Below are 24435 nucleotides of genomic sequence, written 5' to 3'. Positions count from 1 at the left end.
AATTTCAAACTAGATCAACTTGCAGCTGCTTTTACCTGATAATTATCTGGCTACACTTAGAATTTTAAAAGCTTACTTCCCCAGAGATGATGTTGTATGGAAAAATAAAATGCAGAACAAAATGAAACAAACAAAAAAATCTTAATAAAGGGCAGCATATAGTCATGTGACATATCAGAAAGTGAACATTTAAAAACTTTAAACTCAAATTAATTAATTAATTAATTAATTAAAATGTCAAATTCTTTATCAACCTACACAGAAATTGATAGGTAATAAAACTTAACAATGCAAGGATCTTAAGACTGACTTTAAAATGCAACTTCATATAAATATTAGCAAGTAATATTAAGCAGCATATCAAAAGGTAAGATATTGTGACTAGTAGAAGTACGGATCAAATCTATTAATTAATCCATCTTATTTGTGGGTTAAAGGAAAAAGCAACATGAACATCTTGATAGATGCCAAAATGTCACTTGATAAAAATATCTTCATAAATTAGAAATAGAAGAATATTTTGCTAACATAATAGACTATCTAGTTGAAACCTATAGCAAAAGTTATTGTAGAGAGACATTCCTTGAAAATCCAGAAGACAAGGGCACCTGGGTGGCTCAGTTGGTTAGGCATCTGACTTCAGCTCAGGTCATGATCTGAGGGTCCCTGCTCAGCTTGTCCCTCACCCTCTTCCTCTTCCTCTGCCCCTCACTCTCACTCATACACACTCTCTCTAGTAAATAAAAACTTTAAAACAAATTTAAAAAATAAAAATCTTTTAAAAATCGAGATTAAAAGAATTCTTGTAATTATTCAACTTTACTTTCAAAGTTCTAGCTAATATATAAAACCAGAAAAAGAACTAAATAGTAATAAGTATGGGGGGAAAAGCCACGGGCAGCCTGGGTGGCTCAGTAGTTTAGTACTGCCTTCAGCCTAGGACGTGACCCTGGAGACCCGGGATCGAGTCCCACGTCAGGCTCCCTGCATGGAGTCTGCTTCTCCCTTGGCCTGTGTCTCTGCCTCTCTATCTGTCTCTTATGAATAAATAAAAAAAAATCTTAAAAAAAAAAAAAAAAGCCAAAGTCATCACTATTTGTAGATAGGAAAATAAATCAAGACAACTATTAAAACTAGTAAGTTCAATAAATAACCAAATATATGATAATCTCCCACCATGTACATGTCACTTGATTGGAATATACAGTATTTGTAGAATAAATTAAAAGATTGAAAAGATAGTAAACATAGTTTTGGTGAAAGGAGATTAACAGACATGTATAGTTGAAATCATTTACTATAAAAATGTGTATTTTCTCCTTTTTTGATTTATAGTTGCTTTAAACATGAATTACTTTTGTAATCAGAAAATAAAAAGCAATTAAACCTTAAAAGACTACCTGTCCTTATAATTTTAAAGGCATATTTTTACCAAGTCCTTAAAGAACAAGCAGTTTCTATGTTCTTCCAACAGAGTAAAAAATAAATAATGGGAGATTTATGATCTTGTTCCAGAGAGCTAACATAATTCAGACACCAAAACTGAATGAGAATAAGTCACATAAAAAGAAAATACAGGGGATCCCTGGGTGGCTCAGCAGTTTGCAGCCTGCCTTTGGCCCAGGACGTGATCCTGGAGTCCCGGGATCGAGTCCCACGTCAGGCTCCCGGCACGGAGCCTGCTTCTCCCTCCTCCTGTGTCTCTGCCTCTCTCCCTCTCTCTCTATGTCTATCATAAATAAATAAATAAATCTTAAAAAAAAAAAAGAAAATACATTTGCAAAAGTTCTCAATAAAGTATTAGCTAATAAAATTTGGCAGTATATTTAGGAATATATCATGACAGTTTATCCTACTTGAAGATAATTCAACATTAGGAAAATGCAAACCATTACATTAATAAATTAAAGCAGATATTCATGGAAGCAAAAACACTCTGATTGCATTCAATACCCATCCCAAAGCAAACCCTAATCTGAAATAAAACAAAAACATTCTTATCAAAAGTCAGGAAGAATGCCTGATATTACTAACACAATTCATCAATGCTATACAGGTGCTCCTAGTCAATGTCATAAGGCAAGTTAAAGAAATAAGAGATTAGAAGGACTAAAGGAAACTTACTATGCGTGGACGATTACTGCCAACATAGAAAACCCGATAAATTCAAATGAAAAAACCAATTGGAGCTAGTAAGAGTTCAGAGAAAAATGGCTAATTATGAGCTCTACAAATAAATCATTAATCTTCTATTTGACAGTAATAACTAATTAGAAAATGTAATACGAAAGAGGATCCATTCACAGTAAGATTTATATAGACTTTTAATAGAGTACAGATTTATATAAACTATAAAAGATCCAAGTAAATGGAGATACACTATGATCGTAAACAGAAAGATTCAACATGTAAAGAGGTCATTATCTCCTCAAATTTACAAATTCAATACTACTTCAATAAATATCCCAATAAGACTTAAAAATAAAAATGAATATTGTAGTGTTCAGCTGGAAAAAAATGTGCAAAAATGTATTTTTAAATGAGGAGGAAGACTTACTTTACCAAATAGCAAAACTTCTGAATTTAAAGACTCAAGTTGTCTAATACTGGTTTTCAAATGAATCAATTAATAAAAGAAAAAAGACCTATGTGTAAATATGATAAACATATTTGTTTGATAAGTGGTGTTGGACTAAACGGATATTCATTGGGAAAAAGTTAAGTCTCTTTCTTACTTCAGAGACAAACCTTACTCCAGGTGAATCCCGAGAGCTTATTATGTAGAAAATAAGATTTGGGTTCAGAAGAAAACATTGGAGAATATTTATAGATAGGAGAGGCCTTCCTTAACAAGACACAAGATAATGAATGACAAAGGAAAACTTGAAAGATGTCCAGCAACCCGGGTGGCTCAGCGGTTTAGCGCCACCTCCAGGCCAGGACCTGACCCTGGAGACCCAGGATCGAGTCCCATGTCAGGCTCCCTGGGTGGAGCCTGCTTCTCCCTCTGCCTGTGTCTCTGCCTCTCTCTCTCTCTCTGTGTCTCTCATGAATAAATAAATAAAATCTTAAAAGAAAAAACCTTGGGATCCCTGGGTGGCGCAGCGGTTTGGCGCCTGCCTTTGGCCCAGGGCGTGATCCTGGAGACCCGGGATCGAATCCCACGTCGGGCTCCCGGTGCATGGAGCCTGCTTCTCCCTCTGCCTGTGTCTCTGCCTCTCTCTCTCTCTCTCTCTCTCTCTCTCTGTGTGACTATCATAAATAAAAAAAAATAAAAGCTCATTTCTTTAAAAAAAAAAAAAAACTTGAAAGATGTGAGCACATAAAAATGGAAATGTCTACTTGACAAACACCTCTTTAATAAAGCTGGAAGACAAGTAACAGAATATCTTTAACTTAGGTAAGAGAAAATAATAATTGGAAAATAAGCAAAGGATATGAATATAGAATTTGATTAGGAATATTATTGCTTAAGAATGAAGAACACTCCACTTTGCTAATGATCAGTGATATCCATGCTGAAGTGACACACCTTCCTTCCATCAACAACATCAAATGATTGGTATTAAACATTTTCACCCATCAGTATATTCCTTTGGGAAGGCATGTGACAGTATCAAACTCTGACTCAACAATTTCACTTCCAGAAGTGCAGGAAATACTGGAATATATAAATACAAAGAATGGGGCAGCCCGGGTGGCTCAGCAGTTTAGCGCTACCTTCAGCCCAGGGCGTGATCCTGTGGACCCGGGATTGAGTCCCACACTGGGCTCCCTGCATGGAGCCTGCTTCTCCCTCTGCCTGTTTCTCTGCCTGCCTCTTCCCCGCCCCTTCTCTGTGTCCCTCATGAATAAATAAGTAAAATCTTAATAAATAAACAAACAAACAAATACATACATACAAAGAATGTTCATTGCATTACTGATTGCTATAGCAGAAATATTAGAAACAACCTAATGTTGCTTACCAGAATGCCTGAAAAAATTATAGTTCATTTATACTCTGGCAAACTATGAAAAAAATATGGTAAATCTACATGAAATGACATGAAAAAGAAAACAAATATTGAAGGAAACTCAGTATCATGTATAAATGAAATCATACTATACATTAAAAAAACTATGGGTATGTATATACATGTAAGGATGCACTGAAAAGTGTCTAGTAGCAAACAGACTGAAGAGTAAGAGATAAAAAAGGACTTTTACCTTTTATTCTATATAATATAAATCAGTATTTGATTATTTTATGATTGTTATCTTTTATTTACATATAAAATTTTTTAAATGAAGAAACTCAAGATGGAGGGTCAAAAATCAAATTCTATTACTAAAAGCCATTTTAATTTTTAAATCTTTATAGAGGAAAAAATTAATCTTGAGCTTACAGTAACTGCAAATGTATTTTCTTCTTCTAACGCAGACTGTACTCTGTCTCTGAGGAAAAATAACACAAAATAAAAAATCTTTAATTTACATATCACGTTTTAAACTATATACATACACAAACTTGCATTCTATCCAGCATAAACAAATGAGTTTCCAATTAAACTTAATCATTCTTTAAAAACAAGGGTACAAGTAATAAATACCTTCTGGATCTGATAGTGACACCTGAATAAAACTGCTATTTACTAAAAATACAAGTTGCAAAATGTCTTTCATGGCGACCTACTAGTGTACACCCCTCCTAAGTTTTTAATATAATTTATCACATTGCAAAATTAAGTAATCTGATTCACTTTCAAGATTTTCTCATCACAATGAAAAAGCAAAATGAGCCAAAATTACTGGGCATCTGAGAGAAGGAAAATGTGGTTAACTTCTTTCCAACTGCCACTTGACATAAAGTCTGTTTTTCTGTTCTTTTTCTTATCTATCCTCTCCTAAGTATTGCAGTAATTTTCAGCACTTTTCTTAAAACATTATGACATATATTGGGGAGCTACCAGCTTCATAACCTAGTATTTCCCTCTTCCCTTCTAACTCACCCCCAACAATGGTCTAACAATGGTCTAATGACAAGGCATTACAAATGATACATAGCAAAAAGAGCAGAGCTTATTTCCTTTTTTTTGGGGGGGGTTAGAGCTTATTTCCAAACACAATCTACTTTACCTTTTAAATTAATTTGCCAAAAAAAAAATTAATTTGCCTATTGGTAACCTGGTGTGTATTTCACTTATGAGTCATATACAACTTTACCTATACAAAGAAGCCAGCAGCCTCCAAGTGACCATCTCCTGTTGAAGAAGCCAGAGCATACTGGCTGTTTTTGAGAACTTCTGAAGTCCAGGTGTTGCCCGGCTCACTATTTTACTCAGTATGTTCACCTGACATAAAAAAACACAAATGTAGAGGTTTTCTATAATTCTGAGTCATAACTGTGTATTCTTCAACTGCATGATGCTAAAACTAAATATATACATATATAAATACACTTTATTAATGATTAAAAATGTTTCCTATCTATTGCCTTTCTTTAATTGAACGAAATATAACATCCCCACTAGAAATAGCCTTAAGTTGAAGTAAGGTGTGTTTATGAGTACATAAGTAAAAGTTTAACATACTCTAGATTTCAGACTCAACAATAACCATGGGTACGTATTTTTTTCCCTCTTGTATACCCACTCAGAAGATAAGCTAAATCTAACATATACCCGACAAAACTATAACATGAACAGCATAGCAAAGAAAATTTAAAATAAGGTATCATTAAATTATGCCTGAAAAATTTATACAACAAATCAAGAAAACTTTTAAGATTGGTACTAAGTGGTGCTGGGTAGACTCAGTTGGTTGGGCGTCTGACTCATGATTTTCGACTTGGGTCATAATCTCAGGGGTCTTGGGATCTAGCCCCTAGTTGGGCTCCATACTGCACATGGAGCTTACTTAGGATTCTCTCTCTCTCTCTCCCTCTGCCCCATCGCCTCTCACCTACCCCAATCCCATGCACAAGTACTCTATCTTAAAAACAATTTTTAAAGATTGGTACTAAAACATTGTCATTTCTAACCAAAACTTAACCAAAATCCCTCCTTGTTCTAAAACAGTAGTTCTTAACCTTTCTCGAGTTGAGGCATGTGTGAAAATCTAATGAAAAGTATGGATATTCTCCCCAGAAATACACACAAAATTGTTTATCAGAAGGTTTAAGGACCCAGGGTAAAAAAACTTTTCAGATCCCTGGGTAGCTCAGCGGTTTGGCGCCTGCCTTCAGCCCAGGGTGTGATCCTGGGGTCCCGGGATTGAGTCCCACATCGGGCTCCCTGCATGGAGCTTGCTTCTCCCTCTGCCTGTCTCATGAATAAATAAAACCTTTTAAAAAAAGAAAAAAACTTTTCTCAAAGGTTATCTTACGAGAACTAGGAAACAGGATCACTCTTATTTAGAAAATGAATCACTAAAAAAAAAAAAAGAAAGAAAATGAATCACTATCATCACAGCAGGTTTCCCTCCTTTTAAAAAGTGTTCACCTGGAGGTTATTATGCTGAGTGAAGAAAGTCAGTCGGAGAAGGACAAACATATGTTCTCATTCATTTGGGGAATATAAATAATAGTGAAAGGGAATATAAGGGAAGGGAGAAGAAATGTGTGGGAAATATCAGAAAGGGAGACAGAACGTAAAGACTGCTAACTCTGGGAAACGAACTAGGGGTGGTAGAAGGGGAGGAGGGCGGGGGGTGGGAGTGAATGGGTGACGGGCACTGGGGGTTATTCTGTATGTTAGTAAATTGAACACCAATAAAAAATAAATTAAAAAAAAAAAAAGAAAAAAAAAAGAAAAAAGAAAACTAAAAAAAAAAGTGTTCACAAAGAAATGTTACTTTTATCTTAAGGGCAGTGTTTATTAATAAAAGTGTTATCTGGACTTCTCATTATTCAATTTTCTACTGGAACCCTAACTCCAGTAATTCACTAAGTGATTATTATTGCTTTTGTTATTTAATGAAGCTACTTCTTTTATAATGCAACAATTCAGAGACTGATTATTGAAACAATATTAAATGCTCAAAAAATATTGGCTATCATTATTTTAATCATTCTTAAATGCACTAGTTATTTGAAGTCCTTCTTCTTTAAGTTTATTTATTTTTTTAGTAATCTCTACACTCAATGTGGGGCTAGAACTCACAATCCCAAGACCAAGAGTTGCACGCTTTTATGACGGAGTCAGTCAGTCACCCCTTGTTCCCCCTTTTTAAAAAATAGACTTTTTTTTTTAACAGGTACCTCAGTAGCTCAGTTGGTTAAGGGTCTGACTCTTGGTTTTGGCTCAGGTCATGATCTCAGGGTAATGAGATCGAGCCCCAAGTCAGGCTCCACACTGGGCATCTGGAGTCTGCTTGAGATTCTTTCCCCTTCCTACTCCCTCCCCATCTGTTCCTTCCCCAGCTTATGTGCATGCACGTGCTCACAGGTGCATGCTCTCTCTCAAATAAATAAATAGACAATTTTCTCAAGCAATTTTAGGTTCACAGCAAAACTGAATGGAAAGTACTAAGTTCCCATGACTTTCTCTCTCCACTTACAACTTTACCCCTTACTATGAATATCCAGCACCAGAATAGTACATTTGTTACAGCCATCAATGAACCAACACTGACCTGTCATTATCACCCTAAATCCATAGTTTATGTAAGTGTTCACTCTTGGTGTTGTATATTCTATGGGTTTTGACAAATGGATAATGATAGGCATCCACATTATAATCTCATACAGAGCACTTTCACTCTCCCCCAAAATCCACCCTGCTCCACTTTTCATCCTTATTCTCCCCATCCCCAGGCAACCACTGAACTTTTTACTCTTTCCAAGTTTTGCCTCTTCCAGAATGTCAGAGAGTTGGATTCAGAGTATGTAGCCTTTTCAAACTAGTTTCTGTAGCTTAGAAATGTGCATTTAGGGTTCATCCTTATCTCTTCATGACTTGATGGCTCATTTCGTTTTAGCATTGAACAATATTCCATTTTGTCTAGATGTATCACAGTTAATGTATCCATTCACTTACTAAAGGACATCTTGGTTGTTTCTAAGTTTAGGCGATTATGAATAAAGCTGCTATAAACATCTATATGCTGGTTTTTGTGTGGGCAGAAGTTTTTAATTCATTTTGGTAAATACCAGAGTATGAATGTTGTTGAAACATATAAGACTATGCTCAATTGTGCAAGAAACTGCCTTCCAAAGTGGCTGTACGATTTTGCATTCCCTCCAACAATGAACGAGAGTTACTGCTGCTCTACATCCTTGCCATCATTCGTTGTTGTTAGTATTTGGGATTTTTGCCATTCTAATAGGGGTACAGTGACATCTCATTGTTTTGATTTGCAATTCCATAATGACACAGGATATTGAACATTTTTTCATATGCTTACTTGCCATCTATGTGCCTTCTCTGGTGTGGTGCCTATTAACATGTTTTGTCTTTTCTTTTTGTATGTAGGGTCCAAACCCATCATGGAGCCCAACTCTGGGCTTAAACTCACAATCCTGAGATCAAGATCTGAGCTGAGATCAAGAATCAGACACTTAACTAAGCTACCTACGTCCATTTTTTAAATTGGACTATTCATTTCCTAATTATTGGATTTTAAGAGTTCTTTGTATATTTTGGATTTTCCTTTTCTTAAAGCATCCTTTTGTTCCCAAAGAAATCTTATATGAACTTTCAATATGCAAAAAGCACAGCTACTCTTGCTAACTCCCCAACCATGCCACTCCTGCCACTACACCCCTAAGACATCTCCCTTAAATACAGTATGGAAATTTGTAGATTGATGGGATGCCTGAGTGGCTCGGTGGTTGAGCGTCTGCCTTTCACTCGGGGCGTGGTCCCAGAGTCCCGGGATCGAATCCCACATCGGGCTCCCTGCATAGAGCCTGCTTCTCCTCCCTCTGCCTGTGTCTCTGCCTCTCTCTCTTTCTCTCTCTCATGAATAAATAAGTAAAATCTTAAAAAAAAGAAGGAAATTTGTAGATTGAGATTGTTCAAAAACTAAGAATACTGAAGCCTGACCAACATGGAGTGAAATTAACTTACCTGGCAACTACAAATGTTTTCATATTCTTCTACAAGGTCAAAAACTGTAGATGACGAGTGCTTTAAGAAAGACTGCAGGAAATCGGAAAACATACTCATGGATGCTAGAACACATTTAAAAAGAAAAGGAACAAAAAAGTTAAGTAACATATACTCTTATCCAATTGTTTCTTTGAAAACTTAAAAACACAACTATACATCCTTTTTTTATTACTGCATTTTCTTAAAAATTGTAACCATGGTAAGATAAATATAACAAAATTTACCATCTTAACCATTTTTAAGTGTACAGTTCAGGGGCATTAAGTACATTCACACTGCTGTGCTACCGTCACCACCATCCATCCACAGAACTCTTTTCATCTTGTAAAACTACAACTCAGGTAGCCAACGCAATCCTAAGAAGAACACAGCTGGAGGTATCATACTTCTTGATCTCAAACTATACTACAAAGCTCTAGTAATCAAAACAGTGTAACAGTAGCATAAAAAAAAGACACACAGACCAATGGAAAAGAATGAGTCCAGAAATAGACTCCCATATGTACAGTCATCTAATATTTGACAGAGGAACCAAGAATACTCAGTGAGGAAAGGATACCCTTTTCAATAATGGTGCTGGGAAAACTGGATGACCACATACAGAAAAATGAAATTGGACCCTTATACCACTCATAAAAACTAACTTGAAATGGATTAAAGACTTAAACATAAGACCTGAAACTGTAAAACTTCTGGAAAAAAATATAGGCAAAGAACTCCTTGACATTGGTCTTGGCAATATTTTGGATATGACACCAAAAGTACGAGAAACAAAAGTAAAAGCCAACAAGTCAGACTACACCAATCTAAAAAGCTTTGATTGCAAAGCAATCAATTAACAATTGATTGCAAAAGAAACAATTAACAGAATGAAAAAGCAAACACACAACCTACGGAATGGGAGAAAACATTTGCAAACCATATATCTCATAAGGGGTTAATTCCAAAATATATAAAGAACTCATACAATTGATTAACAAAAAAAAAAAAAAAAAAAGAAAAAAAAAAAAAAACAGGCTAACTAAAAATTGGCCAGAAGAACTAAATAGATATTTCTCCAAAGAAGACATACAAACGGCCAATAGATATATGAAAAGAGGCTCCATGTCACTAATTATCAGAAAAATATAAATCAGGGATCCCTGGGTGGCGCAGCGGTTTGGCGCCTGCCTTTGGCCCAGGGCGCGATCCTGGAGACCCGGGATCGAGTCCCACATCGGGCTCCCTGCATGGAGTCTGCTTCTCCCTCTGCCTATGTCTCTGCCTCTCTCTCTCTCTCTGTGACTATCATGAATAAATAAATAAAATCTTAAAAAAAAAAAAAAAAAAGAAAAATATAAATCAAAACCACAATGAAATGATCACCTCATACCGGTCAGGAAAGTTATCATCATTAAGATAAGAAATAACAAGTGCTGTGAGGAAGAGAAATGGGAATTTTTGCACACATTGGTAAGAACGTAAACTGGTTCAGCTTACTACAGAAAACAGTATAGAGGTTCCTCAAAAAATTTTAAAAAGAACTACCATACGAAATCATAACCTCACTTCTACATTTATATCCAAAGGAAATGAAAACAGGAATTGAAAGGATATCTGCACTCCCACGTTCACTGCAGTATCATTTGTTCATAAACACCAAGACAGAAACAACCCAAGCATCCATCACAAGATGAATGGGTAAAGAAGTGGCATATACATATACTGGAATATCATTCAGCCATGAGAAAGGAAATCCTGCCACTTGCAACAAGGATAGATTCTGAGAACATTACTGCTAAATGAGATATATCTGACAGAGAAAGACGAATACTGTATACCACTTTATACATGGAATCCTAAAAACCCAAAGTCATAGAAACAGAGAGTAGCAGAACAGTGGTTACCATGGCAAAGAGGTGAGAAAATTGGAGATGTTGGTCAAAGGGTACAAACTTGCAATTAGAGGATGAGTAAGTTCTGGAAATCTAATGCATAACACATTTGTATATATATTTTCACAGATTAGATCTTAGATGTTCTCACCACAAAAAAAAAAAAAAAAAAACCGGTAAATCTGTGATGTAAAGGTATGATGGAGTGATGGAAGTGTTAGCTAACACTAATAAACACACCGCAATATGTAAATACATCAATTCAATAGTATACACCTTAAACTTACACATTATATGTCAATTGTATCTCAACTAAAAAAAACTAAAACTCTGTAGGTACAGAGTTAAACAGTAACTCCACTCCTCTTTCCCCTGGTCCCTTGCAACCATCATTCTACTTTCCAGGAGTCTAATTACTGTAGGTACTTTGTATTAGTGAAACCATACAGTATTTATTCTTTTGTCACTGGCTTATTTCATTTAACAAAATGTCCTCAAGTTTCATCCATGTTGTAGTATGTGTCTGAATTTCCTTACTTTTTAAGGTTGAATAATATCCCACTGTTATGTATGTAACACATTTATTAATCCATTCATCCATCAACAGACATTTGGGTTGCTTCTACTTTATGGCTATTATGAATAATAGGGCTACAAACAAAGGTATACAGGATTTGTAATGCTGATTTGTTTTTTGAGGGCATATACCCTGAAAGTAGAATTGCTGATCACATGGTAATTCTATTAATTTTCTGAGGAATTGCCATCTGTTTCCCATAGCACTGCACAATTTTACACTCCCATCAATAATGTACAAAGTCTCCAATTTCTCCACATCCTTGCTAACACCTGTTATTTTCGTTTTTTTGTTTTGTTTTGTTTTGTTAGTATCCGTCCTAATGAGTGTGAGGTGGTGTCTCATTTAGTTTTGATCTGCATTTCCCTAATGATTAGTAATGTTGAGCTTCTGAAAATATGCTTAACTGATCATTTTTCTATCTTCTTTGGAGAAATGTCTAAGTCCTTTGCCCATTTTTAAGTTGCGTTAATTTTTTGTTGTTGTTAAGCTATAGTTCTTTCTATGTAATAGATACTAACCTCTTACCAGATATAAGATTTGCAAATATATTCTCCCATTCTGTGGGCTGCCTTCTGATTGTATCTTTTGATGCATAGAAATTTTAGATTTTGATTAATTCAATGTACCTATTTTTTCTCTTGTTACCTACAAGTCTTTTAAGAGCCCAAATATGTGCTAGGTATTAATCTAATCAACAATTATAAAAAAAATGTGAGTCAAATTTTAAAATTTAAAATATCTGAATTGCGTTTTAAACACATAACAAAGTAGCTGACAAAGTCACAGGAGATACTAAGATGACATGTTCTACTCAGGGAAAATACATACACTCTACTAAAGTACAGTAGGGCTGTGAAATCAAACTGCTTAGTTTCAAATCCTGGTGCCATCATTTCCTCCCAGGTGAGCTTGAGCAGATTAACCACTATGAGCAACAGTTTCCTCTCCCTCAAAATGGGAATAGTTATTGTAACTCTTTAATGACCTTTACCAAAGACAGTATTCATGCAGAGGTAAGCACTTGGACTCTCACTATTATATGTTAGCTTATGATGATGGTAAGGTGAAGGACCTACGTAATAATGAGTAAACACAGACACATGAAAAGTAAACTTTTTTTTTCCAACAGGGAATGGTAATAACCAACCTAAAGCTAGGAAGGTCACAATACTATTTGAACAAGAAAAACAAACCAAAACAAAACGGCATGCTAGTGCTAATCCACATCAAAACATGTCAACTATATCAGATAAAAACTAAACCTAAAGTAAAGACATTGTTCTTCAAAAGAACAAATGTGAAAACAGTAAAGATATGAGACTTGTCTATTAATCTGACAAGGTATTTACACTGAAGCAAGATGCTCCAACTGAGAACTCAGGTGAGGTTCTCAACCTTCCAGACCTACTACATTACCATAACCAATCAATTTAACGAAAAATATTTTATACTGACATTCACAAGTAAGAGATCATTTCCTTGATCTTAGTAAAGGAACAGGCTACTTCATTAAAAAGGTCAAAGCCATTTTACCAGCTTCACCAGGATCATCCTCACGTAACATAACAGCACTGAGGGTTACGTCCTCTGTTACACTGTGGGACTCTGTGTTTGTGAGGGTTCCTGTTCGCTGTGATGTGAATGCAGTGGCCCAATGACTGTCATCCAGATTAGTTACCTTAAAAAAGAAGAAGAAAAAGAAGATACAGAGAAGTAATGAACTACTGCTATTGAATGGATAGACTTTAATATTGTTATATATTTTTAAACCTACGTATGTATTTTTCCTATTTGAGGGATAGCCACAGGGGCTATTTTGTTAAGGAAATCACAGCTTCTATGACTGTTTTCTTCTTTGTACTACTCTATATTTTTTTAAAGACAATAAACATTTTAGTTTGTAATATTTAAGCTGACATTAACAAGTAAAATAAGGCTGTCCTATTGCTCTACATTCACATCAGTTTTTCACTATTAGGAAATTGTGTGGGACAAATGACCCAGTTTTTTCAACACATAAATGGTAACAAAAGTGATGACAGAGGAACCAACAGATTAAAAGACAAGACATATCAAGCATATGCAATGTGCTTATTTGAAGCCTGATTTAAACAAACCAACTTAAAAATTGATATAACTGAGGAAATGTGAACTTAATGAAATATACACAATGAAAAAATATAACAAAATGGATATCTGAATAAAGGAATTACTGTGTGTGTATATGCAGTATTAGATGTGTTAACATCACTGTGTTAAACGTGTCCTTATGTCTCAGAGATACATATGGAAGTATCTATGGGTAAAATGGTCTGAAACTTGGGAGTTGTTAAGTAACGTAGGGAAAATGCTTGTGGGTGAGGATGAAACAAGATCAGTCGTATATTATATTGATAACTGGGTGATGGGCACATGGAGGCTTATTTTATTATTTTTGGACATGTCTGAAACGTCTAAAAATGCCCGTTTTTAAAATTCACCTTTATTTAAACTCCATCTTTTTAAGCCACAGAAAGCTATCTAAAGGTTTAAAATTTTTAACATTTGATAAAAAAAAAAATCTGCCTTTATTTAAAATCCAGGTACAGGGACGTCTGGGTGGCTCAACGGTTGTCTGCCTTTGGCTCAGGGCGTGATCCTGGAGTACCAGGATGGAGTCCCAAATCGGGCTCCCCACAGGGAGCTTGCTTCTCCCTCTGCCTGTGTCTCTGCCTCTCTGTCTGTGTCTCTCATGAATAAACGAATAAAATCTTTTTTAAGATTAATTAATTAAAATAAAATCCAGATACAAACAATAAAAATGTATATCTAAATCCAAACATTTTATAATAATCAATACACATTTACTCTGTCCTGGGCTCTGAGACAGTAAGAATTTTATTATTAATACTACAATCCTAAACAGTACATAAGAAGCCATCTTCTTTTGTTTAAACCCACATGTAGTCAAATTCACTTATGTTTTCAAGCAGAATAGGGTAAACAATGACCAAATAAGCCAGATTCATAAGCAGAGCAAAACTGCTCAATGGCTAGGTCTAACACTAAAAATCCATAAAACAGTTAAGTATTTTAAAGATCAATTTAACCTAAGACAAGGAGAGGTTTAACATGCAAAACCATTCTTCAGAAAACACATAATCTAGATAATTTCAAGTTTGTGTAAAAGTCTCTGTGCCTTTTTAATAAGCGCAGAGCCAAATACAAGACTGTTTTTAACTTGTTTTTAGCACTAAATTAGCCATCATACCCTACTACTCCAACAGAACTCTGTTTCCATCGCAGTTGGATACAATCCTTTCTTTTTCTAGAGGATATCTTCAACACCTATGTCAAGTCATTCTGTATCAGTTTATATGACGTTTCTTCTATTTTAAAACTGTACAACAGTGCTTTCTGGAGTGTCTCATGTACTTTTCCCAACATTTTCTCTTTTCTATCCTTTAATGCATCGTCTCTCTTCAGCTTTTATAACTAAACATTTATTTCTTTGGATCAGCAGATCGTCAGATCAACACATTCTATTTGCATCTAAATGTTTTTGGTGTCACAGCTTCCATCTGTGACATGAGATGCTTAACGGTTTCAATTTTCTGAAAGCCTAACCAAAAAATTATTTCAATCTCCATAACCTAGTTAATCTTCTGATGACTGTGACTTCAAATCTCACTACAGGCTTTTAAGCTAAATAGCATCCTTTTATAAGAAGGGGGACATTTTCAGCCCTGTTTTCCTACATACCATAGACAGATTTCCCAAGAACCCTGAAGACTGTGTAAGCCGGGGAGACCTCCCTCCTGTTCCCAGAATGCAGGAAACATCTGGATGCCTTAGTAAGCTTCGGCTGGGTGGAGTAACTACAAACAAGAGGTTAGTAGAAAGAATCTGAAGCACATGAAAAGTGATCATGAAAACAATCAAACAAACAATAAAAAACTTTAGTTTTTTTAATTTTTAAAATGTATTTAAGTAATCTCTATACCCAACATGGGGCTCAAATGTACAACCCCAAGATCGAGAGTCACATGCTCTACTGAGCTAGGCAGGTGCCCCAGGAACTTTGTTTTCAATTATGTAGATTTTAACCAAGTAAATAGTTTAAACATTAACATTTCCATGATATGAAGATTTAACTTATTTTTCTAAATTTGAACTTTGGGTAATACTGAGCCCATCAGGAAAAATTTTTACTACAAATAGAGATTCTTTCATTAAAACACAACCAACCAGCAAAAACAAACAACAAAAAAAGACATAAATGAGTCCATGGATTCCTCATATTCCAATTTTATAAAGCATAATGAAGAGACCATTTAGTGTACAGGCTTTGAAGTATACAAATCATTGCTTGAATTTTGTTCCATTACTTCCCGATTTGCTCAGCCATGCTATCCTATCTTCACTGAATAGTTTCTCCTAGTCTCACTTTCAATTTTGGCAAAATTAGAGATAATATAATAATAAAATAAGAGATTATAGTCATTGTGTATTTATGTAAAGTACAGTGCCTTCTACATGGTAAGAGTTCAACAAATAGTAACTGCAATCATTATAATTTGTCCTTAATTATGGATATTGTAACCAAAGATTATATTTATCATGTGTATTTTAAGTTTTAACCTACAGCTACTATTACTATTATTAAATGCTTTAAAAGCAAAAAAAAATCTTACAAGGTGGTCGAGATGAACTGGGGGTCCGAGGGATAACCTGGTTTCTTGGTGTAGTATTAGCAAAAATTTCATCTTGGGATGGCCGAACTATAAAAGTGTTAAGAAAAGTTTTCCACATACAAAAGATACCATTAAAATTAGAATTAACCATATTTACACTATATAAAATATCTGAATACATTTTTCAAGAACAAGATTTTTATGGCTACCATTTTTTCTATGCAAAGAGTAAATAACTCTACCATTTAATTTCTCACATTTAGATTACTACACATGGAACTAAGGGTCCTTACATTTCAAATAAAAAAGAGGATATCTAATCTCAGCAGAAGCCAATGACAATATGATAGCAGTAAAACGGAACATAGTTGTTTTCAGAGTAACACAAATCCTAATCTGTGAGTATCAGCATTATAGTTACCAAATAACTTTATCTGGCGACTTAAAAAACTAATTTCCACAGCATTTTATTATAATAGCAAGTGTTTAATATCTTTCATAAAAAGAAAATTCCATAATCCCGATTCCAAGCATGTTGCAATTTGTGCAATGATGCTTAAAATGCAAAGGATACTTAAAACTCTCTTTTGAGCACTCTGTTTCCGTGCGGTCCGAGTCACCTCTGCCTCCCGGATCACAGGGGATGACATCTCTCCAAAGCCACTCCTAAAATGGCATAATTAAGTTCATGTGGGTGAAATGAGAACATAGCATTTGCAAAGAACTTTATCGTGATTGGAGCAAAGGACCCTGGGTCAGTGAAGGTACACACCATCCTCGGAGTCAAGCCTTTGGTCTTCTGGTCGATAGTGCTCTGTTTCCAAATCTTGCTTATCCCTCAAACCCTCTCAAATCTTCCTGCATAGACATCTGAGTTGCTAGTACTCGCTGTTATTTTTGCCAATGGAATGATTTCTAACACTTAGAACCTATATAATAGCAGTTTTGCATAACTGCTTCAGGAAAGCTGGACCCTCTGTCGAATTGAGGAGTTCCCGAAAACTGCAGGAATCACCCCTTAAGAGGATCTTCTGTAGGTCGCAAAATATTTCCAACCATGGGTACTGCGAAAAAAAAAATCTGTTGTTTGGACGGGTGAGACGGAAGGCTAAGCACAAAAGAATTCCAGAAAATAGGAGAGAAACGATCCTTTCCAGTTATTTCTCCCCGAAGCATACTAACGGCCTCTCCTGTGTCGGTACTATTGCCTCACAGAGCCCCGCATCTCCCACCCTTCTCAGCCCACGGTCTAGAACGTTTACTGTGTGAATTAAAAGACCTGGATTTCCAGACGAGAATCGAAGACGCTTTTCCTCCACTTACAACCTTCAGCCACAGGGCAGCCCGGGTGGCCCAACGGTTTAGCGCCGCCTGCAGCCCAGGGCGTGATCCTGGAGACCCGGGATCGAGTCCCGCATCGGGCTCCCTGCACGGAACCTGCTTCTCCCTCTGCCTGGGTCTCTGCCCCACCCCCACCCCTCTAATAAATAAATAAAATCTTAAAACAAACAAACAAACCTTCAGCTACAGCTCTGAAGCCTACAGAATCTCTCCGGCTTCCCAAACCAAATCCAAATTTCCTGTTTGTTTGTTTGTTTGTTTTTTACCTCCTAGCTCCAACTTACTAGTTCAGCTTTATATTGGGTAATAAACATCCCGACACATTCCCCTATTGCCTGGGGACCATTCAGCTACACGACGCATTCCTTTTGACATCCCTGCTCCCTGGACACGCTCTGTCCTCCACAGAGGCCTAGGCTTGCCCCCTGGACGGCTCTGGGGAACATTCATGTCACCCCACCCCCTCCCCACCCCTCCCCCGCCTCGCCCCCCAGTCTGAAGACACAAAGATCCAGGCTGGACACTTGCTTCTTCTATTCATTTGCTTCCTGACCGCGGCGCGGCTTCCGACCTCTGCTAGCCTCAGGGTCACCTATGAAAAAGAGGCCACAGCGCCTGCTCTCAACGGAGCGCAGGAAAACTAACCTGGCTGGGAATATGTTCAAAGCGTGGATGACCCTCGGTGTTGGCGACTGTCACCCAGACCAACGGGTATGTCCCCTCTTCGGGGACGTCTTCGTGCTGCTCCCCCACCCCCCGCAGACGAGGCCCATTAGCTCACCGCACCCTCAGTGTCTCTTCGCCCAGAACGGCCAAAGCACATCACCCCGCCCCCACCCCGGCCAGGGACGCCGACGGACCCGCCCGTGCCGCAGGTGGCCGGCCCAAAGCCCGAGTTGCAGAACGGCCTCCGTTCACGAGCCGTCTGGGGCTGGCACTTGTCACCAGCAAGCGTGGGCTGAGGTCCCCGTCCCGTCGCTGGCGGCTGGCGGCCCACCTGCACCTCGAATCCCGGGCCGGCCACCTGCCCTCGCGCCCACCCCGGGGAAGGGGGGGCACGGCGGCCGCGGGAGCGCGCGGGGCTCCGCCGTCAGTCCCCAGGCCGGCCCCCCGCGGCCCCCTCGCGAGCCGGGTTTCCCCGAGCTCGTCCCGCCGACGAGCAGGCGGCACGCGTGTCCGCGCCCAGCCAGCACCACACTACAGACCTGTCCATGGCAACAGCCTCCTCCCGCGAGACCCTCGCACGCTCGACGCCGGCCGAATCACCCCGTTTTCAGCCTTCCCGCTCGCCGGAAGCACACCCTCCGACCCGGAAGCACATCCCACTACCCGGGGAGGAGGGGAGAACGCGCCGTCCCAGCGAGCGCACGCGCGACGACTTCCGCCTGCTGCCGCAGGTCCGGTCTGCGCAGGTGCCAGTGGAGGGCGACGCCCGGGAGCGTCGAAGGGGGGAGTGGGCCGGGAAGGAGGCGGGGCCTCGGTCGCGGAGCCGGGAGGCGGGGCGACCACTTTGACTGACGGGTGCTTGTGGGCGGGGCCCAGGTTGTCTTAAAGGGAGACGACGCCCGGTTACAGGGGCTGCAATCCCGCCCTGCCCGGTTATAGGGGCTGCAATCCCGCCCTGCCAGGTTATAGGGGCTGCAATCCTGCCCTACCAGGTTATAGGGGCTGCAATCCCGCCCTGCCCGGTTATAGGGGCTGCAGTCCCGCCCTGCCCTGTTACAGGGGCTACAATCCCGCCCTGCCAGGTTATAGGGGCTGCAGTCCCGCCCTGCCAGGTTATAAGGGCTGCAATCCTGCCCTACCAGGTTATAGGGGGTGCAGTACCGCCCTGCCAGGTTATAGGGGCTGCAGTCCCGCCCTGCCAGGTTATAAGGGCTGCAATCCTGCCCTACCAGGTTATAGGGGCTGCAATCCCGCCCTGCCCTGTTACAGGGGCTGCAATCCCGCCCTACCAGGTTATAGGGGCTGCAGTCCCGCCCTGCCAGGTTATAGGGGCTGCAGTCCCGCCCTGCCAGGTTATAAGGGCTGCAATCCTGCCCTACCAGGTTATAGGGGCTGCAGTCCCGCCCTGCCCGGTTATAGGGGCTCAATCCCGCCCTGCCAGGTTATAGGGGCTGCAGTCCCGCCCTACCAGGTTATAGGGGCTGCAGTCCCGCCCTGCCCTGTTACAGGGGCTACAATCCCGCCCTACCAGGTTATAGGGGCTGCAGTCCCGCCCTGCCAGGTTATAGGGGCTGCAATCCTGCCCTGCCCTGTTACAGGGGCTACAATCCCGCCCTACCAGGTTATAGGGGCTGCAATCCCGCCCTGCACGGTTATAGGGGCTGCAATCCCGCCCTGCCAGGTTATAGGGGCTGCAATCCTGCCCTACCAGGTTATAGGGGCTGCAATCCCGCCCTACCAGGTTATAGGGGCTGCAATCCTAGGTAATGGACTGGAAGGCCTCTTCGTACTGGATCCCACTAAGACCACTTAGCATTTGGGGGGCAAAGTGATTTGGGGCTGCATCTGGGCTTGAACCCTCCTGCTGCGCATATTGCCCTCCATCTGCAGAATGGAGGTAACACGTTTATCAGAGAATCATCACAAAGATAAACAAGATAGGAAACGTACACTCACACAGCAGTCTTCAAAAGCTTCCTCTTTAGGAAACAAACCTTAAGAGATTGTTACCCATAGAGAACAAACTAAGAGTTGAAGGAAGGAGGTAGGTGGGGGGTGGGTTAGATGGGTGATGGGTATTCAAGAGGGCCCTTGTGATGAGCGCTGGGTGCCATAGGTAAGTGAGGAATCACTGAATTCGAAGCCAGAAACCATTATTGCACTGTATGTTCGCTACTAAAATTTAAATTTAAAAAGAAAGTCTCCTCTTTCAATAACCTACCTGAAGGGTCCCACCCTTGTGCTCTCTCGTCCTTCCAGTCTCCTAAAATTCCTGTGCAAACGTGCACTTGTTCTCTTAGAGAAAGTGAAAGCTGGTCCTAATGATTTTGTAGTGCTGGAGCAAATTTATTCAGTGTGAGCCAGTTGGTTGTGTCCCCTGACAACTGAATTCCAATGTGTTTTATTTATATAATGTATTTGAAGACATTGACCCTAAGGCACACAAGAAAAAGGAAGAGCAGTGTGGAGCAAAGGATCAGCCCAATGTTCAGCTCACATGCAAAAAGAAAATGCTCGTTGAAGAGTGCAAGGGGCTTCACTTTTGACGCATTTCATTAGTAGGCATGAAGGTCATTACTACCCTCAAAGTATCTGAAAACATATTCATTAGATTGCCTACTTTAAAACTATTTGGAACAAACTCCTCGTGTGGTGCATGTTGCTTTTTTTAGAATTCCTGATTTCTAGCTTTTTTTAGAATTCCTGATTTCAATGATAGAAATCCACTATCATTAACTTAAGCAAAAAGGAATTTACTAGAAGCCTATCGAGAACTCCCAGAACTGTTAAGACGCTGGAGGAAAGGCTTGGGAACAGCGGCACAGGAGTCAAAGGCCAGGAAACAGCTATCCCAAGAGCACTGAGGCCCAAACTGTCTGGTGTGGAGCACCCCTTCCTCCCCCTTAGTCCCAACAGCTGAGGAAGAAAACCATGACTTGTTTATCCCCACCCCAACTTTCTATTTCAAAAACTTTCACATCTACATTAAAGCTGAGAAACAGTACAATAGGTGTCGATATGATGTAGCAAGAATATTAGGGTTCAAAGCTGACAACCAAGAAAGAATTCTTGAGATGTTTTTGGTGCAAAAAGGTGGTTTTATTAAAGCACAAGGACAGACTCCAGGGGCAGAAAGAGTTGCACTGGGGTTGTGAGGAGTGACTGATTAGACCTTTTCAAGTTAGAAGGGGGTTGTGGGTAGCACAAGCCTCCTAGGTATTTTGGAAACAAGGTTTGTAGGCCCCTGAGGGGGGTAGCTATTGTTAGGAAAGATCCTTTATTATTCTTTAGTAAACCCTTAGTATTGAGACCCTTCAGAGGTCTATCCATGGACCATGTGCTTGGAGATGATTCCTAACATGTATCTCCAGGCGGGGTGAGGGGATGGGTAGAGATAAAGGAGTTTCCAAAGGAATTTTTATATGTTAAACTAGACTTACAGCTTCCTGGGGGTCAGGCTAACATTGCCTTTTGCCCTGAGCAAAGTGCTGACATCAAGGCAGCTGCGTCCCTAGAAGGTTCCTCTGCCTGTTTCAAGGACTTGTCAATGGGCTGTAGACAGTAAGGGAAGTTAATAATTTTTCTTCTTTGTTTCCCACATCAATTTTTTTTTAAAGATTGTATTTATTTGTTTGACAGAGAGAAAGAGAGAGCACAAGTTGGTGGAGGGGCAGAGGGAGAGGAAGAGGCAGAGAAGCTCAAGCAGACTCTGGGCTGAGCACAGAGCCCCACTCCTGGCTGGAGGACCCCGAGATCATGACCTGAGCAGAAACCAAGAGTCGGATGATTAACTGACCGAGCCACCCAGACGCCCCAAGGTGTCAATATATTCTTTAGCTGCAATCACCCATTACTAATTCCCCACAAGTTTCCCCACAATTGCTTGCCCTTTTTTCCGTCTTTTGAATGAACCATTTCCAAGTTAGTTGTAGACATCTTGACACTTCACCCCTAAATACTTCAGAACACACCTCCTAAATCAAGGAGGAGACATTCTTCGACCTAATACAATAAACACTCAGAACATGTAGCATTGTCAGAATACGATGATTAACATACTCAATTTCCCCAATTGTCTCAATAATGCCTTTTATAACAGCCCTCCTGGGACACCCGGTCCCGGGATCCAGTCCCACATCGGGCTCCCCAGCAGGGAGCCTGGTTCTCCCTTGGCCTGTGTCTCTGCCTCTCTCTGTGTGTCTCTCATGAATAAATAAATAAAATCTTAAAGAAAAAAAGTGAGTTAAAAAAAAAAAATAACAGCCCTCCTTCCATTCAGGATCCAGTAGAAGATTATGCATTTAGTGGTCCTGGCTCTTGGTTCTACTTTCATCTAGAATAGTCCTCCAGACTCTCAGGCCAATTTTTGCAAAATATTCCTCAATTTGGATTTGTCCCCACTGTTTTCTCAGGATAATCATTTTAAAACACATTTGGAAGGACAGGATGCAGGAATAACTAACTACATGGGTGTTGTTGAGTGTTTCTCATGTCACATCACACGGCACGTGAGGTCAGTTTGTCCCTGTTTCAAAATCTCCCTGACCTCTTTCCTCCCTCAAAAGAAAGCATTCTTTCACCCGGCACTTCTCTCTGGCTGCCGTCTTTTCAGTCTCCCCCTTCTCAACTAAATTTCTCTTTTGGTAAATTGTAAGTAGCTGGTTAGTAGTTTTCTTACTATAAATCCAATAGATGTGACTATTACCTGAGGTCACATACCAGCTCCACCACTTACTAGTGAAATGACCTTTAGTGCAAGTGCATGCCTCAGTTTCTCCTTTTGGGTGTAATAACAGTACTAGATCGTAAATTGTTATAAATATTCAAAGAGTTAATATGTGTAAAGCCTTAGAACAGTACTAGGCATTATATTATGTATGGCAAAAATGATCTTCTCCCTACCCTGATAATAATTATCAGTTCGTTTGGCAACATCAAACTCAAGTCATAGTGATAGAGGCATGTGTAACATAGGTTGAACTGGACCAGTCCCAATCCTTTTCCTTCTGTGATGCTGCAATAAGAGTAGAAGCATTTTGCCCTGTCTAGATGAAGAGATCAAAAGAATTACCACTTTATACTGGAAAATATAAATATGACTGTAAAGTCTCCTTTGTTCTCCATATAAAGCAGCTCAGTGGATCTGATCCTGAAGAGGTCTTTACTCATCCATGCATAACGTTTTATTAAATGTCTACTATGTACTGGGCACTGTGCTTACACCTGGAAGATGTACATTGGGGGGAAAAGGAACACTTCCGCATTTAAAAAATCATGAGGGGGCAGCCCCGGTGGTGTAGCGGTTTGGCGCCGCCTGCAGCCTGGGGTGTGATCCTGGAGACCCGGGAATAAATAAATATTAATAAATATTATTAAATATTATTAAATATTAATAAATAAATATTATCGTTAAAAATAAATAAAAATAAAAAATCATGAGGGGCACCTGGATGGCTCAGTGGTTGAGCATCTGCCTTCAGCTCAGGGCGTGATCCCCGGGTCCTGGGATCGAGTTCCGCATTGGGCTCCCCACAGGGAGCCTGGTTCTCCTTCTGCCTATAATGAATAATAAATAAATCTTGAATAAATAAATAAATGAATACATACATAAATAAATCTTAAAATGAATAAATAAATCTCTCATGAATAAATGAATAAATGAATAAAATCTTTTTTAAAAATCACAGAAACTTACCTATTCAAACATAGTTATTTGATCATAACACACATAACATAAATAGTTTAAATCACTGCTGTAGTTACCAAAGAAAAGCTGGCTATCATTTTCTTAAAATACTCTTACTCAAAACTTATTATGAGGTTAAACTATTCCATATTGCATATTAATATTAGTGCTTGGTTAGCAATTTTTTTAAAACATTTTTTTTTAGATTTTATTTATTTATTCATGAGACACAGAGAAAGAGAGAGAGAGAGAGGCAGAGACACAGGCAGAGGGAGAAGCAGGCTCCATGCAGGGAGCCCAACGTGGGACTCAATCCCAGGACCCCAGGATCAGGCCCTGGGCTGAAGGCAGCGCTAAACTGCTGGGCTACCCGGGCTGCCCGGTTAGCAATGTTTTAGTCTTTTTTTCCTCTTCACATCGACCAGCTCCTTTATTTATTTATTTAAAAATTATGTTGGGACGCCTGGATGGGTGACTCAGTGGTTGAGCATCTGCCTTCGGCTCAGGGCATGACCCTGGGGTC

General features: G+C 39.4%; 1 protein-coding gene across 5 annotated transcripts in view; it reads right to left on the bottom strand.

Annotated features, from left to right (window-relative positions):
* NUP107 (nucleoporin 107) overlaps nucleotides 1–18920 on the bottom strand; it is a 48496-nt gene extending 29576 nt beyond the window's left edge. For 2 of the 5 annotated variants that reach the window (XM_025476652.3, XM_025476656.3), the window contains exons 1-8: nucleotides 18766–18920; nucleotides 16794–16885; nucleotides 16220–16306; nucleotides 15288–15403; nucleotides 13080–13224; nucleotides 9051–9154; nucleotides 5206–5333; nucleotides 4389–4437 (exon numbers count right to left, since the gene is read on the bottom strand). In XM_025476652.3, coding sequence (XP_025332437.1) covers nucleotides 4389–4437; nucleotides 5206–5333; nucleotides 9051–9154; nucleotides 13080–13224; nucleotides 15288–15403; nucleotides 16220–16306; nucleotides 16794–16885; nucleotides 18766–18773 — 729 coding nt within the window. In that variant the 5' untranslated portion in view covers nucleotides 18774–18920. Of the gene's footprint in view, nucleotides 1–4388; nucleotides 4438–5205; nucleotides 5334–9050; nucleotides 9155–13079; nucleotides 13225–15287; nucleotides 15432–16219; nucleotides 16307–16793; nucleotides 16886–16991; nucleotides 17284–18205; nucleotides 18355–18765 lie in introns of those variants that run through there. The other 3 variants (XM_025476653.2, XM_025476655.3, XM_025476657.2) reach the window with 3 other exon arrangements.
* Between the last annotated feature and the right edge of the window lie 5515 nt (nucleotides 18921–24435).

Source organism: Canis lupus, chromosome 10 (genome assembly GCF_003254725.2).
Source record: "Canis lupus dingo isolate Sandy chromosome 10, ASM325472v2, whole genome shotgun sequence".
Taxonomy (NCBI): Eukaryota; Metazoa; Chordata; class Mammalia; order Carnivora; family Canidae; genus Canis; species Canis lupus.
This window is presented reverse-complemented; position numbering and strand designations above follow the sequence as displayed.